The sequence below is a fragment of the Arachis ipaensis genome, chromosome B10, assembly GCF_059453495.1.
Source record: "Arachis ipaensis isolate K30076 ecotype BB chromosome B10, ASM5945349v1, whole genome shotgun sequence".
NCBI classification, from domain to species: domain Eukaryota; kingdom Viridiplantae; phylum Streptophyta; class Magnoliopsida; order Fabales; family Fabaceae; genus Arachis; species Arachis ipaensis.
The window spans coordinates 148,923,137-148,939,007 of NC_142435.1; the positions used below are offsets into that span (position 1 = coordinate 148,923,137).

The following is a 15,871-nucleotide window of genomic DNA, read 5'->3' on the forward strand; positions in this document are numbered from 1 at the left end:
AAATTTAATAATAAAAAATAGAGTGATAAAATGATAAAAAAAATAATTAGAAGAAATATATGCAGTAGATTATTTAGATGCAATATTGTCTGAAAATGAAAATGGTGGTGGAGGATCAATACTTCCATCAGATGAATCATTACGTTAAAATTGTGAGGTTTGGAACATTGGGTGAGAATGATAGTGGAATGATGGTGGAAGGCCAGTGCTTCTAGCAGACCTTGCCTGAAAATAGTGGCAAAGGATCAGTACTTTTCACGAAGTCAATAAGGAAAGTAGATTTTTTTTGTTTTGAAATTATTTTTTTTAAGAAAGTAGTAGAATGACTTATCGAAAAGCAGAGAAGTCATATATTTCTACTTCTTCTAAAAACTGTAAATTAACTTTTCGAAAAGTTAAAAACATTTTTTAAAATGGTGCCAAACACGCAGATGGTGACTTTTCATAATTCAAAAATAAAAAAAATAGCTTCTACTATTTTTCAAACAGGCTCTAAATTCTGTTTTATGCATTGATAAACGATATATCTATAAATAAAGTTCAGAACCATAACAAATTAGTTATTGATATGACAAATTAAAAAATACTGTGGATAACAAAACAAATCGACAAATCCGCTAAACTCAACAAACACATGTTGGACAAAGCAAATTAAGCCCAAAAAGTTTGCAGGTCAGCTACAGCTAACACCACGGTTCGCTTAACATCACCTTCAACTTCACACAACTTCCTTTTATTGTACATGGTCAGAGAAAAAAATGAATAGATATTAATACCTCTAACTGCACAACTGGTCTCAGCCTGAAGCCATCATTTTGATGATCACTGAAACACAACCGGTCTCAACATTTTGATCGTTAATATTATATTTCAATAATGGACATGAACGGAACATCATATTCATGTCAAGTGCATCATAGTATGTGAATCGCTTTCTGTATTTATATGTATTATTAGGAGTGGCAAAACGGGTTGAATCTGTTGGGCCAATCCGCTAAATTTGTTAAAAAAGATAGGTCGGGCTAGAATTTGAAACCCGCCAAATTAAAAAAATCCATCAAATTCGCACCGTCAAATTGGCGGGTTTTGGTGGGACGGGCCGGTCCGCCGGGCCGAAGATTTTTTTTTTTCTTTTTTTTTTATTAAATAAAAGAGTTATTACTATTATAAAATTAATAATTATAGAATTTTTCAACATTTTTTTTCATTTTTTGTTTTTATTCTTCTTATAGTTATTAACTTTATTTATTTTATTTTACAATTTCGTATATATGCTCAAATTATGTAACTTATTTTTTAAAATAAAGATGATTTTATTGTCAAATATTATTTTGAACAATTTTATTGAAGTTAAAAATTTTAAAAATAAATAGTGAAAAAAATTATATTATAATTTGACTATTTTTTATTGTATTTGATTTTTTAATTATTATTTTTTGGTTCATTTTAATAAATTTTATTTTTCAAAAAAAAAATAGTCAAGCGGGCTAACCCGCCGACCCGCCAATCCACCATAAAAGTGGGGCAGACTAGCATTTTGAACCCATTTTAGTTGGCGGGGCGGGCCGGTCCGCCCCGTTTATAGGACGGGCCTAGGCGGGGTGGGCGGATTGGGACGGGCCGACCCGCTTTGCCACCCTACGTACTACCTAACACATGAAAATCGCACTACTATATATACTATCTAACACCAACTTCGTACTCATTCATCCACTTACCAAAAACCTCAGCAACTGTAAGTAAAATACCCACAACTTAATTGGCCCCAAGATCACTTACTCACATAAATAGTACTGTCATATTTTCAATTTCTCAAACTCACCAACACTCATAATACTCATGGAACAAAAAAATACTTCTCATAATCATATTTTTCATTTCAGGAACACACAATATACAAGGCATATATGCCTTTATATAGGCAATACTTCCTACTAAAATAATAATATATAAATCACAAATCAATTTTGTAATGACCACCATTTCATGAGTTGGCTTCATGAATCATCTTTTAACTTGTATTCATATAGTTTCCATAATCTTCTAATTTCAATTCAATTTGATTTTGAATTTCTTCAATGTTGTAGAATGTTGTAGTTGTACTATTCTCTTGAATGTTCTTCAAAAATCTTCAAGCTTCCAATATGTTAGCTTCTAGCAATATCTAGTCAATTGATGATTATTGTATTCAATTCAAACTTTGCTTCTTCAATTCTTTAACCATGTTTTATGAAAATTCTAATCCATGCAAGTTGATAGATAGCACAAGAAGTTTGTAGAATCTTGGTGATGAACCATGAACTTGTAACCACTTTGAATTCAAATTGAATTTTGCCTTTGACTTTTCTAAACTTTTGTTACTTGCATACCACTTGATTTAATTTTCTAACATTGCCTCTCTTAAATCAAACTTGCAGAATTAATCATTCCAAGCATCTTTTTCAACTTGTAAAATAACTCTATCTTCAACGGTTTTGTAAAGATATCTACAACTTGGTCTTCAGTGAGACAGTATTCAATAAAAATTTCTTTTTCATTCACCAACTCTCTAATTTTGTGTAATCGAATATCAATATGCTTAGATCTTCCATGGAATACTGGATTTTTGCAAAGTGCAATAGCTGACTTGTTATCACAAAATATCATCGTTGGAGTACTTTGTTTCTCATTCAATTCTTCAAGAATTCTTCTTAGCCACACTGTTTGCGTTGCACAACTTGTTGCTGCTATGTATTCTGCTTCTGCTGTAGAGAGAGCAACTACTGGTTATTTCTTCGAAGACCATGAAATTGCACCAGAACCAAGATGAAATACAAACCCTGAAGTACTTTTTCTTGTTTCTATATCTCCAGCCCAATCACTATCAATATAACCGACAAGATTTATTTCATTAGTATTCTCATAATAAATTCCATCATTTAAAGTACCTTTGATATATCGAAGAATTCTTTTTGCCGCTTGCAAATGGTTGGTACAAGGCTCCTCCATAAATCTGCTAAGAAAACCAACTCCAAATACAATATATGGTCTAGTCGCAATTAAATACCTCAGACTTCCAAGCAAGCCTTTGTAATATGTAGGATTTACTGTTCTTCCTTTATCTTCTCTCAGCAACTTGAACTTCTCTTCGACTGGAGTAGGAACTGGCTTTGAATTCCCCATTTGAAATTTGTTTAAAATATCATTTGCATATTTCTTATGAGAAATAAAAATTCCATCATCCTTTTGAACTACTTCAATGCCAAGAAAGTAAGACATCAAGCCCATATCCGTCATTTCAAAGTGCTTTATTATAGCCTATCTGGATTCTGTAATTATCTTCAAATTGTTGCCAGTAAAGATCAAATCATCAACATAAAGACACACGATCAAGATATCTCCAGGTTCAACAAATTTGATATAAAGAGTATGTTCAAATGGACATCTTTTGAAACCATTCTGAGTGAAATAAGAATCAATCTTCTTGTACCACACTCTTGGTGCTTGCTTTAATCCGTACAAAGCTTTCTTTAACTTGTAAATTTTATATTTTTCTCTAGAAACTTCATATCCTGTAGGTTACTCAACATATACTTCTTCTTCTAAAGTGCCATTTAGAAATGCTGATTTAACATCCATCTTATGTATCTTTCACTTATTTTGGGTCGAGAGTGAAATAATCGTACGAATAGTATCTAATCTAGCAACAAGAGCAAATATTTCAAAGTAGTCGATACCTGGCTTTTGTTTGTATCCCTTAGCAACTAATCTTGGTTTGAAACGATCAACTTCACCACTGGGTTCGTACTTAGTCTTGTAAACCCACTTTACTCCAATCGGCTTCTTATCTGCTAGTAAATCTGTCAGCTCCCATGTGTCATTCTTCTCAATGGCATGAATCTCCTCATCCATTGCTTTCTTCAAAGTGTTATCTTTAGAGACTTCTTCAAAGTTCAACGGCTCACAGTCTGAAAATAGAGCAAAGTTTATGATTTCTTCATCGAACGGATCGTTGTCATTGCCAACTTCATAATCTGCTAATCTAGCAGGTAGTCTTTGCTCTCTTTGTGATCTTCTAAATGATTCTGGTTGTTCGGTTGTGTCAGGTTGCCTTTCTTCTACTTCATCACATGTATTTGGAATTATAGTCTATCAGCTGCTTTTCTGTCTTTGTGTTCCAGTCCCATATGTCTTTCTCGTCGAACGTCATGTCTCTGCTGATGGTTACTTTCTTTGTTTCAGGATTGCACAACTTGTATGCTTTTGAGTCTGTGTTATAACCAATAAAGATACACTTCTCGCCTTTGTCACCTAACTTCTTCCTTAATTGATCTGGTACGTGGGCATAAGCAATACACCCAAGACTCTGAAATGATGAATGGAAGGCCGCTTTCCACTCCAAACTTCCTCTGGAGTTTTATCTCGAACACTCTTTGTTGGACACCTGTTTAAAATATGAACTACTGTTGCGACTGCTTCTGCCCAAAATTCTTTAGGCATTTGTTTTGACTTGAGCATGCATTTGACCATATCCATGATGGTTCTATTCTTTCTTTCAGCAACTCCATTTTGTTGAAGAGTATATCTAGTTGTTAGTTGATGTTGAATTCCGTGTTGCTTAAAGTATTCTAAACACTCAAGATATTCTGTTCCTCTATCTGTTCTGAGAATTTTGATTTTACAGCTACTTTGTTTTTCGACAAACGTCTTAAATGTCTTAAAGACATCACATGCTTCTGATTTCTGCTTCAGAAAGTATACCCATGTATATCTACTAAAATCATCAATATAAGTGATAAAGTACCTGCTACCACCATTACTTGGAACTTCTACATAAAAGAGATCTGAATGCACAATTTCAAGTAATCTTCTAGCTCTCCATGACTTTCTTGTAGGGAATGAATCTATGTGCTTCTTTTCCAGTTGACAAATCTCACAAACACAATTGGGAATATGAACTCGTGGTAGACTAGAAACAAATCTTTTTTCTTGACAGGTAGTTTAGACCAGAGAAATGAAAATGCCCAAACTGCATGTGCCACAACCAGTAATCATCAACTATCACAGAACTCATGCAAGAGGGATTAACATGTTGAATTTTTAATGGAAATATTCTGTTTGAAGTCATCTTTACTTTATCTATGAACCTTCTGTTGTTGTTAAACACAGTGCAATATCCACGATAAGTTATCATCTTATATCCCTTCTCAGATAATTGTTCCATACTCAGTAAATTGTAATCAAGTTCAGGAGCATAGAAAACATTAGAAATATAACTCAAAGAACCATCCTTCAATTTAATTGGTATGTGCCTTTTTCCTTCAATAGGGATCTTTGTACTATTACCAAACTTTAATAATAGTTTAACTGAATCATCTAGTGAAGAAAATAGTTCCTTTCTACCAGACATATGATTACTACAGACATTATCCAAGTACCATATATTTTCATCTTCAGCACATGAATTACTTGTAAAAAATAAAGTTTGAGTACTCGGATTATCATCTATATTTTGATGCTATTTTTCTGCAATGTGTGCTTGATTGTTATTCATCATTTTAAATCTGTAATCTACTGCTTTGTGTCCATACTTTCCACAATGAAAACAGTTTGTTGAGTTAAGAAATTAACTGAATTAATTAGTGATGACAAACATTATTTTATTAGGCAAAGAAAATAATTAAATATTGATTATTTATAATTATATGCTGCTGATTATATATGATGATATGTTGCAGGCCAAAAACAAATAAAATGAAGCAGCAGCCCAAGAGAATAAGAGAAACATATAACCAAGGTTGGTGGGCTGAATGAAAAATGAAAATAAACTAAGCCCAAGGAAAAGCAAAGAAAGAAGCCAAAGGAACCAACGGGTCAAGCGAATCAAACCCGATCCAAGCCCGTGTCCATCAATTCAAGTAAATCCCACCAAGCTTCTCATACAAGATTAAAGTATTCACTCTTTCTCATTGCTTCCAAAGCAACATTCCCTTCTCTTTGTTCCAGTCAAATCACTAAACTTAGAAAAAGTAAGAAAGAGAGCTTAGTCCCTAAGCTAGTCATGAAAGAAGAAGGAAAGAGAAGGTTAAGCAAAAGAAGGGTGATGTCTAATCAACCATATCAAGAAAAGATCAGAAAGCTCAAGGTAATCCATTTCCTCTTACATGCAACACACTTTCTTCTCCTCATCTTCAACCCTCTACATTTCCGTTTTGAGCTATATGGAAAAGAGGATTTCTGTTCCTCTCTGCTGTATATCCACGGTATCAAACATGTCTTGGGGACCAAGTTGGTTTTCAAGGGCTCATATCAAGTTGACCATTGGAAGATTTTTATGGTTGCTGATTTATGGCTTTCGGTCAAGATGAGAAAGTCAGAAGCAAAGTTTCTACTCTGGGGATTAAAGAGAAAAAGTGAATCTGTGGGTTGGTGAAGCTCAAGGCTCAAGGTGTTGATGTTGGAAGAAGAACCCAGCAACATGCAAGGAGATAAAAGAGGTTTGATGTTCATTCAGAAACCAAGGAGAGAAAACCAGTGAATAGAGGTTTTGTTCTGAGAGAGCTCTTTGAAGAAGTTCAACTAACTGGACAGTGTAACCTAATCAAAGGTGCATTTCGCCAGTATGAAGAACTGAATCAGAGGCTTGCCAATCTGGTTTTTCGCATAGCAAAGAGGCTGTTGACACAGTCAATCTCCTTCATGTTTTACAGATTGTGATGTACTTTTCAATGTTTATCTGTCTGTAATTTCTTGTGAGAAAAGGCATTGTGAGAGAGCTCAAATAAAAGTCATGAGTGGAAAAGTGAGTGATACATTTGAGAGAAAAGCCTAGAGTTATTTTCTGATTTCTTTAGGTTGGTTAAGTATCTTGTATCTTGTACCTGTTAGGTATCCCTTTCTTAGTTGGGTTAGCACTAAGAGTGTATAGTTAGGTGTTAGCATAGCCAATGTCAAGTTAGGTTAGAACTTGAGTGTGAAATTGGTGTATGTAATACTTTTAACTATAGTGGAAATTCCTCCATTGTTGTGGAGGAGACTGGACGTAGGTTGCATAGCACAAGGCAACCAAACCAGGATATATGCTGGTGTTAGCTTTTCTCTTCTCTGCTATGTTCTGTTTTCTGATATTCATGAGACAAAAATAAATTGTCTCATAAATTTCCGCTGCTGAGTACAAACAGAATCAAAATTAAAAGTTTTGATTTAAAAAGGTTATAACAGAGATTGAAAAGGAAGGCATAGATTCAACCCCCCTTCTCTAAGCCTACCACAACCTTCACAGTTGAAATTGGTTCTTTCTTTATAAAAATTACCTTGACCTCTTCCTCGGTTGACAGACCTGAAACTTGTTTCACCTCTTCCTTGATTAGGTGGTGTAAAATTATTGTAACTTCCTTAGTTGTAATTGCCACGACCTCTTCCTCTGAAACTTCATCTGTCTCTACTTTGAAAATTAAAACCATGACCTCGTCCTTCTTGTGTACGGCTTGATTCTGCAACATTGTTTAAATTCACTCGGCTTTTTAGGGCTTCCTCGATTGATTTTTCTGACTTCTCCAGTATTCTACTGATGTGACTTTCTATGGTTCCTTGCAACTCTTCAATCATCATAGTCTCCATATCGTGGGACTTTAGTATCGTAGTCACCACATGGTCATACTTCATCGGCATGGTGTGAAGAATTTTCTCCACCACTTTGCTATCGAGCATGTCTTCTCCATAAACTCTTATTTTATTGGCAAGATCTGTAACACGAGTAAAATATTGCTCAACAGTTTCTGAGCTAGACATCTCGTACCTTTCATATTCTCTTCTTAAAGACTGCAGCTTTGCTTTCTGAGCTGTATCTACGCCTTTATATGACAGCTTCAATGTGTTCCATGCTTCTTTTGCACTTTTGGCATTTGCTATTTTGCCAAACACAGTATAATCTATACCTTGATGAATTTAAGATAGCGCCAATTGATCTCTCCTCTGTTAGGCAGCATCTGTTCCTTCTTACAAACCTGGTTCAATGAAATTCCACAGGTTTTGGGCATTCAAATGGGTAGACATCAAAGTCTCCTAATAACTATTTTTCCATCTAATTTGGGACCATACCACACAATATTGAAAGTATTTGCCATAACAACTCTATGAATAAATAACTATGTGAGAACTCTCTCACACCTCACAAACTCTCAAACACCAGGCGCTGGATTAACCAGCTCTGATACTAAATATAAGTAAAATACCCACAACTCAATTGGCCCCAAGATCACTTACTCACATAAATAGCACTATTATATTTTCAATCTCTCAAACTCATCAACACTCATGATATTCATGGAACAAAAGAACACTTCTCATAATCATATTTTTCATTTCAGGAACACACAATATACAAGGCATATATGCCTTTATATAGGCAATACTTCCTACTAAAATAATAATTTATAAATCACAAATCAATTTTGTAATGACCACCATTTCATGAGTTGGCTTCATGAATCATCTTTCAACTTGTATTCATGTAGTTTCCATAATCTTCTAATTTCAATTCAATTTGATTTTGAATTTCTTCAATTTTGTAGAATGTTGTAATTGTACTATTCTCTTGAATGTTCTTCAAAAATCTTCAAGCTTCCAATATGTTAACTTCTAGCAATATCTAGCGAATTGATGATTATTGTATTCAATTCAAACTTTGCTTCTTCAATTCTTTAACCATGTTTCATGAAAATTCTAATCTATGCAAGTTGATAGGTTACACAAGAAGTTTGTAGAATCTTAGTGATGAACCATAAATTTGTGCGTTATTCTATAGTGCTTAATTTTTTTTTTTCAGCAGTGCTGAAATAAGTTGGACAAAGTATTAAATTAGCACGTGTTGCCTTTAAAATGACATGAAGAGATAGAAAGTCATGAAAACATGTAAAATTGTAAATTGCAGAATTGGTCAGTGAGATAACAGGTAGTTATCACACAAAATTTGTGTTAATTGAGATGGTTATAATTTTTTAACCATTATAATAACTGGGTTATTTTTGTATTGTTATAGTTGAACTTTTTTGGTAGGTAATAAATTTGGCTGGTTGGAGGTGATTGGACTAAAATTATCCAAAAATACTCAAATATTTTAAAAATAATTTTTTTTTAATTATAATTTTATTTCTTTTTTCGTTTTGGATAGATGTCTATAGAATATCAAAAAATAAAATTAAAATTTTGTGAATAATAATAATGATAATAATAATAATAATAATAATAATAATAATAATAGTAATAATAATAATTTATTGATTGAATTTATTCCATTATCTCTCAAAATTTTTTTCACCCGCAACAATCTGGATTAAAATCAGGGATTTTTTTATTTAAATTAGTTAAGTATATTATTTATTGAAATTCGTAACGTAAAAAATTTCAGTTATCCGTTTATTCTTTTTATATTGATAAGAAGAAAAGAAAACTAGTAATAATATTCAGGTAATTGGTAATTTATTTTTCTATTAATAAATAATTAATATTTAATATTATGAAATGTGAAAATACTAATTAACATTATATTTTACTCAAAATAAATTTATTTTTGGGTCGAGTTAAAATTTTAGAATGTGAATAGAATTTAAATTGAAATGTTTAAATTTAAAAAAAAGAATTTGGATTGGGTTTAAATTCTATCCTATTCATTATTATCTTAAAGTTTATTGAATTTGTTTTTCAAATAAAAAAATTAATAGCTTTTATTTTTCTTAAAAAGAATATTTGTTTAGTTATTTAATTTTTTAAATTTAATAATTTTTATTTTTTAAATTAAATAAATTAAAAATTTTAAATAATTGTATTTTGAGTTTAAGTATAATTTTTTAAAGTCTATTTTAAATCAAAAAATTATATTTAAATTAAAAATATTTTAAAATTATATTTTTTATGAATTTATTTAAATAGATATAATTCGAATTATCAAATTTTAAATTTTTATATTTACATTCAAAATTTTGTTTATTAATTTAAATGGGATAGTATTTAACTTTTAATTATTATTTTATATATTTTAAATAATAATAAATTAATTATTTATTTATTTTAAGATGAAATAATACCTGTATGAAGAATGATTGGTGTTACGTTTTACTTAAGTGTAAAAAAATAATAATTTGTACCGCCAATTTAAAATAATTTTTTTACGTTACTAATTTTAATAAATAATATATTTAACTAATTTAAATAAAAAAATTCCTGATTTTAATCCAAATTGTTGCGGGTGGAAAAAAATTTGGGCGACGATGGAATAAATTTAATCAATGAATTATTATTACTATTATTATTATTATTTTTATCATTATTATTATTCACAAAATTTGAATTTTATTTTTTGTATTCTATAAACATCAGTCCAAAATGAAAAAAAATTACAATTGAAAGAATTTTTATTTCTAAAATATTTGAATATTTTTGGACAATTTCAGTCCAATTACCTACAATCAGCCCAATTTATCTACCTATCAAAAAAGTTCAACTGCAATAATACAAAAACAATCTAGTTAAACATCTCATGTCTTAAAACTATTCATTTCAAAAATTTTGGGTTCATTAAAAATCGAATTCTTGATCTTTCGAATTTAAAACTTTAATACTATGTTATGAAACCATTCATTCTAAAAACTTAACCTGATAAAAAAAATATAACACTAATAATTATATCTCTAATACTTTCTAAATCTCTATTATACGATTAAATTTCCATTAGCTCTTTATGCTTTTTTATTAAAAATTATAACCATCTCAATTAACACAAATTTTGTGTGATAACTACCTGACATCTCATTAACCAATTCTACCATTCGCCTACTTTTACTGACTTTTTTATCTCCTTATCTCACTTTAAAAATAACATGGTGTTAATCTAATACTTTGTCCAACTCACTCCAGCTCACTGCTGAAAAAAAAGTTTTTAAGCACCATAAAAGAATCCTAAACTTGTAATCACTTTCAATTCCAATTGAATTTTACCTTTGACTTTTCTAAACTTTTGTTACTTACATACCAGTTGATTTAATTTTCTAACAGCAACTCAGTAGTCATTGGGGCTGTGTCGCAGCGCCGTTCTGCTCTCAGCCGTGTCGCAGCTTGCATCCCCGGTGTCCGATCACCCTCATCAACGCCGTCGTTCTGCCTCCGATCTTAAGGTTTTCTTTATAAGTCAACTCTAACTCTCTCTCTCTCTCTCTCTCTCTCTCAATTTACATGTTCACCGTGAATTTTACTTGTAGGTTAAGTCACGAGGAAATGGCATTGAAGCTGCTACACGGGACTTTGACGGCAAACATTTCTCAGTTCCGAAATATCACGCCGCTTGTTCGCCGTATCGTGGTTTGCACTTCTTTCCAATACTATGGGTTTCCTTTGTTTTATTGCATTCATAAATAAGAAATGATGGATGTCCTGTATCACGCCGCTTGTTCAACCTCCCTCTCCCCATCTGAGATGGGATTGTTGCTTATGTGATTCTGAATTTAGTTTGGATGCTGAGTTTGAATTCTTTATTTAATTTTCTATTTTTAGATTTTCTAGCTTTGGATGACTTTGGATGCTGAAGAGTTTTTAGATTCTGAATTTTTGTTGAATACTTGATTAATATTTGAGGATACAAATGTAATAGAACAAGATTTGGTTCAAGAAAGAGTGAAAAAAGAGTAGGTAGACTCTTGATTAGTTAGTTATTTTGTTTCAGATCAATAGCTTTTAGGGTGCCATTGAGATAAAGACGTCTCTTTTTTTTAAAGATGTTTTTTAGTAATTAAAATTTAATATATATAATCAATTAAACTGTGTGTTATTTTTATCAAAATTAGTTCAGATAAATTAATTTGACCAAAAAATAGTGAATCAAATTTTGAACAGTCTAAATTAATATTATTTTTTATAAAAGATGACTACAATACCCTTATTATAAAAAATGACTAAAATATTCCTATTATATATATATATCGAAAACTCTAAATCCTAACCCTATGACGAAAGAGAAGAGCTAGAATTTAGGATTATTAAAATTAATATATATAATAGAAGTATTTTAATCATTTTCTATAATAAAGATATTGTAGTCATTTTTTATGAAAAAATGATATTAATTTAGACTAGTTTAAGATTTGATTCATTATTTTTTTTGTCAAATTAATTTGTCTGGCCTAATTATAATAAAAATAGCACCGTCTAATCGATTATATGTGTTAAATTTTAATTATTAAAAAATATCTTAAAAAACCGTTTTAGGTGTCTTTATCTGAGTGGCTCCTTATTTTTTTTTGGTGACTGAGTGACTCCCTTTATATGTATAGTGTAGACTTTGTATTTAGAAGTGTGATTCAGTTTTTAGTTCAAAATAATATGATTAGTGTATATTGATTCTCAATAATTATATTCTCAATTCTAAATCTTTGAGTTCATTTCTTTGTTTCTTATATCACAAAAATTCAGTGTCAGTCTCTCTTCCAAACTTAGGTTTTTTAGGAGAACTTCATGAAATCACCGCAAAACAAATGGATACTTTGTATATAATTTCCTTTTCTTTTATTTTAGGAATAATCTTTTTATTTTATTTAAAAAAATGTTGTTAGAATAGAGCAGCCAGAAAAAAAAAAAAAAAAAAAACCTTGGTTGAAAGTTGAAACGCCAATAAGCAATAACATTATCCTTCTTTGGGAGAAATGTCCGTTATTCAGTAACCTTTAATTTGTTTTTGTCGGATATTATTATTGACTACTTCTGAAATAATAAAACTATTTCATTTACATTGCTTTGCTTCAGTCTCAGGAACGGGAGGCTGCCAGATTTGGTAACAGTGAACCTCGTAAACTCTATGCATCCATTTATCTGGATGAAGTAAAAATGAAAAGCAGGCATATACCAATAGAAGACTTCAAGAACATTGATAAATGGAATATGAAATTTAGCTTTCCTTGTGCGCATAATGCATCAAATGTCATTTTCAGCATTCATTGTGGCAAGGCCCCCAATGGTCGGCGAAATTCAATGTTAGAAGCAAAAGTGCCATGTGGGGAAATCATCAACAATAATGGTCAATATCAATCAGAAGTCCCTTTGATTGATCCTAATTCAGACACGAATGATGCAGAAATGCATGAGTCACTTCACATGAAGCTGAATTTTGATGAAGCTTTTAATAATTCGAAAATAGGCATCGAAAGGGCTTTCTTTCAAGAAGTTTCTGACAGTTACTATCCACTGAGAAATGGATGCAAAGTTACTCTTTATCAGGATGCTCATGTCCCAGATGATTATGTCAAGAAAATGGTCAATGCCGGACTGGTGAATTATGAGCCTCAGAGATGTTGGGAGGATATATTTGATGCAATCAATAAAGCAGAGCACTTCATATACATTGCTGGCTGGTCTTTTTACACTGACATAACATTGAGAAGGGATCCAAAGAGGCCAAAGGATGGGGGAGAACCAAAACTTGGAGAGCTGCTCAAGAGAAAGGCAAACGCTGGTGTCAAGGTCGTATTGCTTCTTTGGGAAAATAAAGCAAGAAGCCGGTGGAGGATTCTGTCACCAATACTTGACTTCTTTGGAGCCGTCAATACTCACGACAAAGAAACACAAGATTATTTTAAAAATACTGGTGTGCATTGTATTTTAAGTACTAGGAGCTTTACCTACACTCATCACCAGAAAATGGTGGTGTTGGACAAGGAGTTACCTAGTGGTGAGTCAAAGAAGAGGGGAATAACGAGTTTTCTTGGGGGTATTGATCTCTGTGATGGTAGATATGATACTCCATCTCATCCACTTTTTAGCACCTTGAATGAGCATAAAGAACATGGTATAGACTTTTATCAACCCAGCATTAAAGGCTCCAGAATTCAAAATGGTGGTCCAAGGCAACCCTGGCATGATGTGCACTGTCAGCTTGAAGGACCTGTTGCATTGGATGTTTACAAGACTTTTGTGCAAAGATGCGAGAAGGAAGGTAAACAGGATATACTTGTTCCAGAGTCTGCTATTAAAAGCCTCATCGATCAGACATCTTCAATAACAAACCATAGTGATGATCGTGAGACTTGGAATGTTCAGTTACTTCGATCTGTTGACAGCAGAGCTATTTCTGGGTTGTCAGAAACTGCTTACGGAAATGGGGATATCATAATAGACCGTAGCATTCAACATGCTTACATTGAAGCTATTCGGCGCTCAAAGAATTTCATCTACATTGAACATCAATATTTCATAGGAAGCTGTTTTGACTGGCGTGCAGGTAAGTTCAACCCTAAGCAACTTGGTTGTTTGCATCTAATTCCAAAGGAGCTATCACTTAAAATTGTTAGCAAGATTGAAGCTGGAGAAAGGTTCACTGTTTATGTTGTGCTTCCTATGTGGCCGGAGGGAAATCCACGTAGTCGTGTAGTTCAGCTGATGTTGGATTGCCAAAAGAGGACCATAGAAATGATGTACAATGATATTATTGGTGCACTCAAGAAAAAGAATCCTGCAGAAAGATTTGAAGAAATTAGAAAACATGCTCAGAGTTATTTGGCATTCTTCTGGCTTGGCAACCGGGAGGCAAAAACAGATGCTGAGCTTCAACCAATATCAAGTCCATACAGAAATTTTCATTACATGAATGCTCAAACTTCCAGGCGATTTATGATTTACGTGCACTCCAAGATGATGATAGGTAAGTATGAAACTACTTTAGCATATTTTGTTTGTAGTTGAGAGGTATATCCCATTATATGCCCTGTGATGATCAAGTGATAAGTATTATTCTTTTGTTTTTGGGCAGTGGATGATGAATACATTATCAATGGATCTGCAAACATTAACCAGAGGTCAATGGACGGTGCTAGAGATACCGAGATCGCCATCGGAGCTTATCAACCCTTATATTTGGCTGCCAATCAAGATGGTGCACGGGGCCAGATTCATCATTTTCGCTTGTCATTGTGGTTCGAACATCTTGGCAGATATGAAGCCACTTTCCTCAACCCTGAAAGTGAAGATTGTATTAGCAGGGTGAATCAGCTTGCTCAAGACAATTGGAACGAGTATAAAGGAGAAACATTAGGCGCTGACCTTTCTGGCCACCTTCTGCGCTATCCCATTGATATTTCTCCTGATGGAAGTATCACACATGACACTGATGAAACATCTACATTCCCGGACACCGATGCCAGTATTCTAGGTAACCAAGCCTTAGATGATTTGCCTGACAACGATACGCTCCTAAAATTAGTGGAGAGGGTCTAGAATTACACAAGAATTTTTCATACAAGACTTGCCATTCAAAAATGAAATTACAGTAACATTATGTTTATGGGCTTAAGAACTAAAAGCCTAAGACAATATATTGACCATATTTTTTGAGATGACAGGATGCCATCATCATCAAGTTTGGGGTGATAATATAATGCACTAAAACCGACTTAGGTTCGCCGAGTGATATGCTCACTCATCTACTTAAACAAATGTGCTTTGTACATGCAGCAACCTATTAACCCTTTAAATAGAGTTCACATCCACGATAAATTAGTACTTATTCTGTCGGATTGAAAGTTACGGTCGCTAACAAAAAAAATCACAATGCACCAACATGTAAAGGGTTATTGGAGCTGGAAGTGTGAACAAAATCCGGAGCCCACATAGGACTTCAACGACTCAGAATCAACTTGGTTTTGTTCCTTTGTCCGTATCAATTTTCCTTTATTAATTACTAATTAGTCTTAGGGCTTGTTTGAGTGTCATTTTTTAAAAAGATTTTTTCTAATTGATATTTTTTAAAAGATCTTTTATAAAAATAAAAGTAATTTTATATTTAGATATTTTAAGTAAAAAGATTTTTTTATTTATCAATTATAAATAAGATAAAAATACTTTTTTATTCATT

At 32.4% G+C, this 15,871-nt stretch overlaps 1 protein-coding gene across 1 annotated transcript; it reads left to right on the forward strand.

The window, feature by feature from the left end:
• The first annotated feature begins 10,877 nt into the window (after window positions 1–10,877).
• On the forward strand, window positions 10,878–15,353 carry LOC107623589 (phospholipase D alpha 1). Its single transcript, XM_016325912.3, has 4 exons — window positions 10,878–11,150; window positions 11,235–11,334; window positions 12,772–14,662; window positions 14,771–15,353. Exons 2-4 carry the CDS (start codon window positions 11,251–11,253, stop codon window positions 15,232–15,234), a joined length of 2,439 nt encoding a protein of 812 aa, XP_016181398.1. The 5' UTR covers window positions 10,878–11,150; window positions 11,235–11,250; the 3' UTR covers window positions 15,235–15,353.
• The last annotated feature ends 518 nt before the right edge of the window (window positions 15,354–15,871 follow it).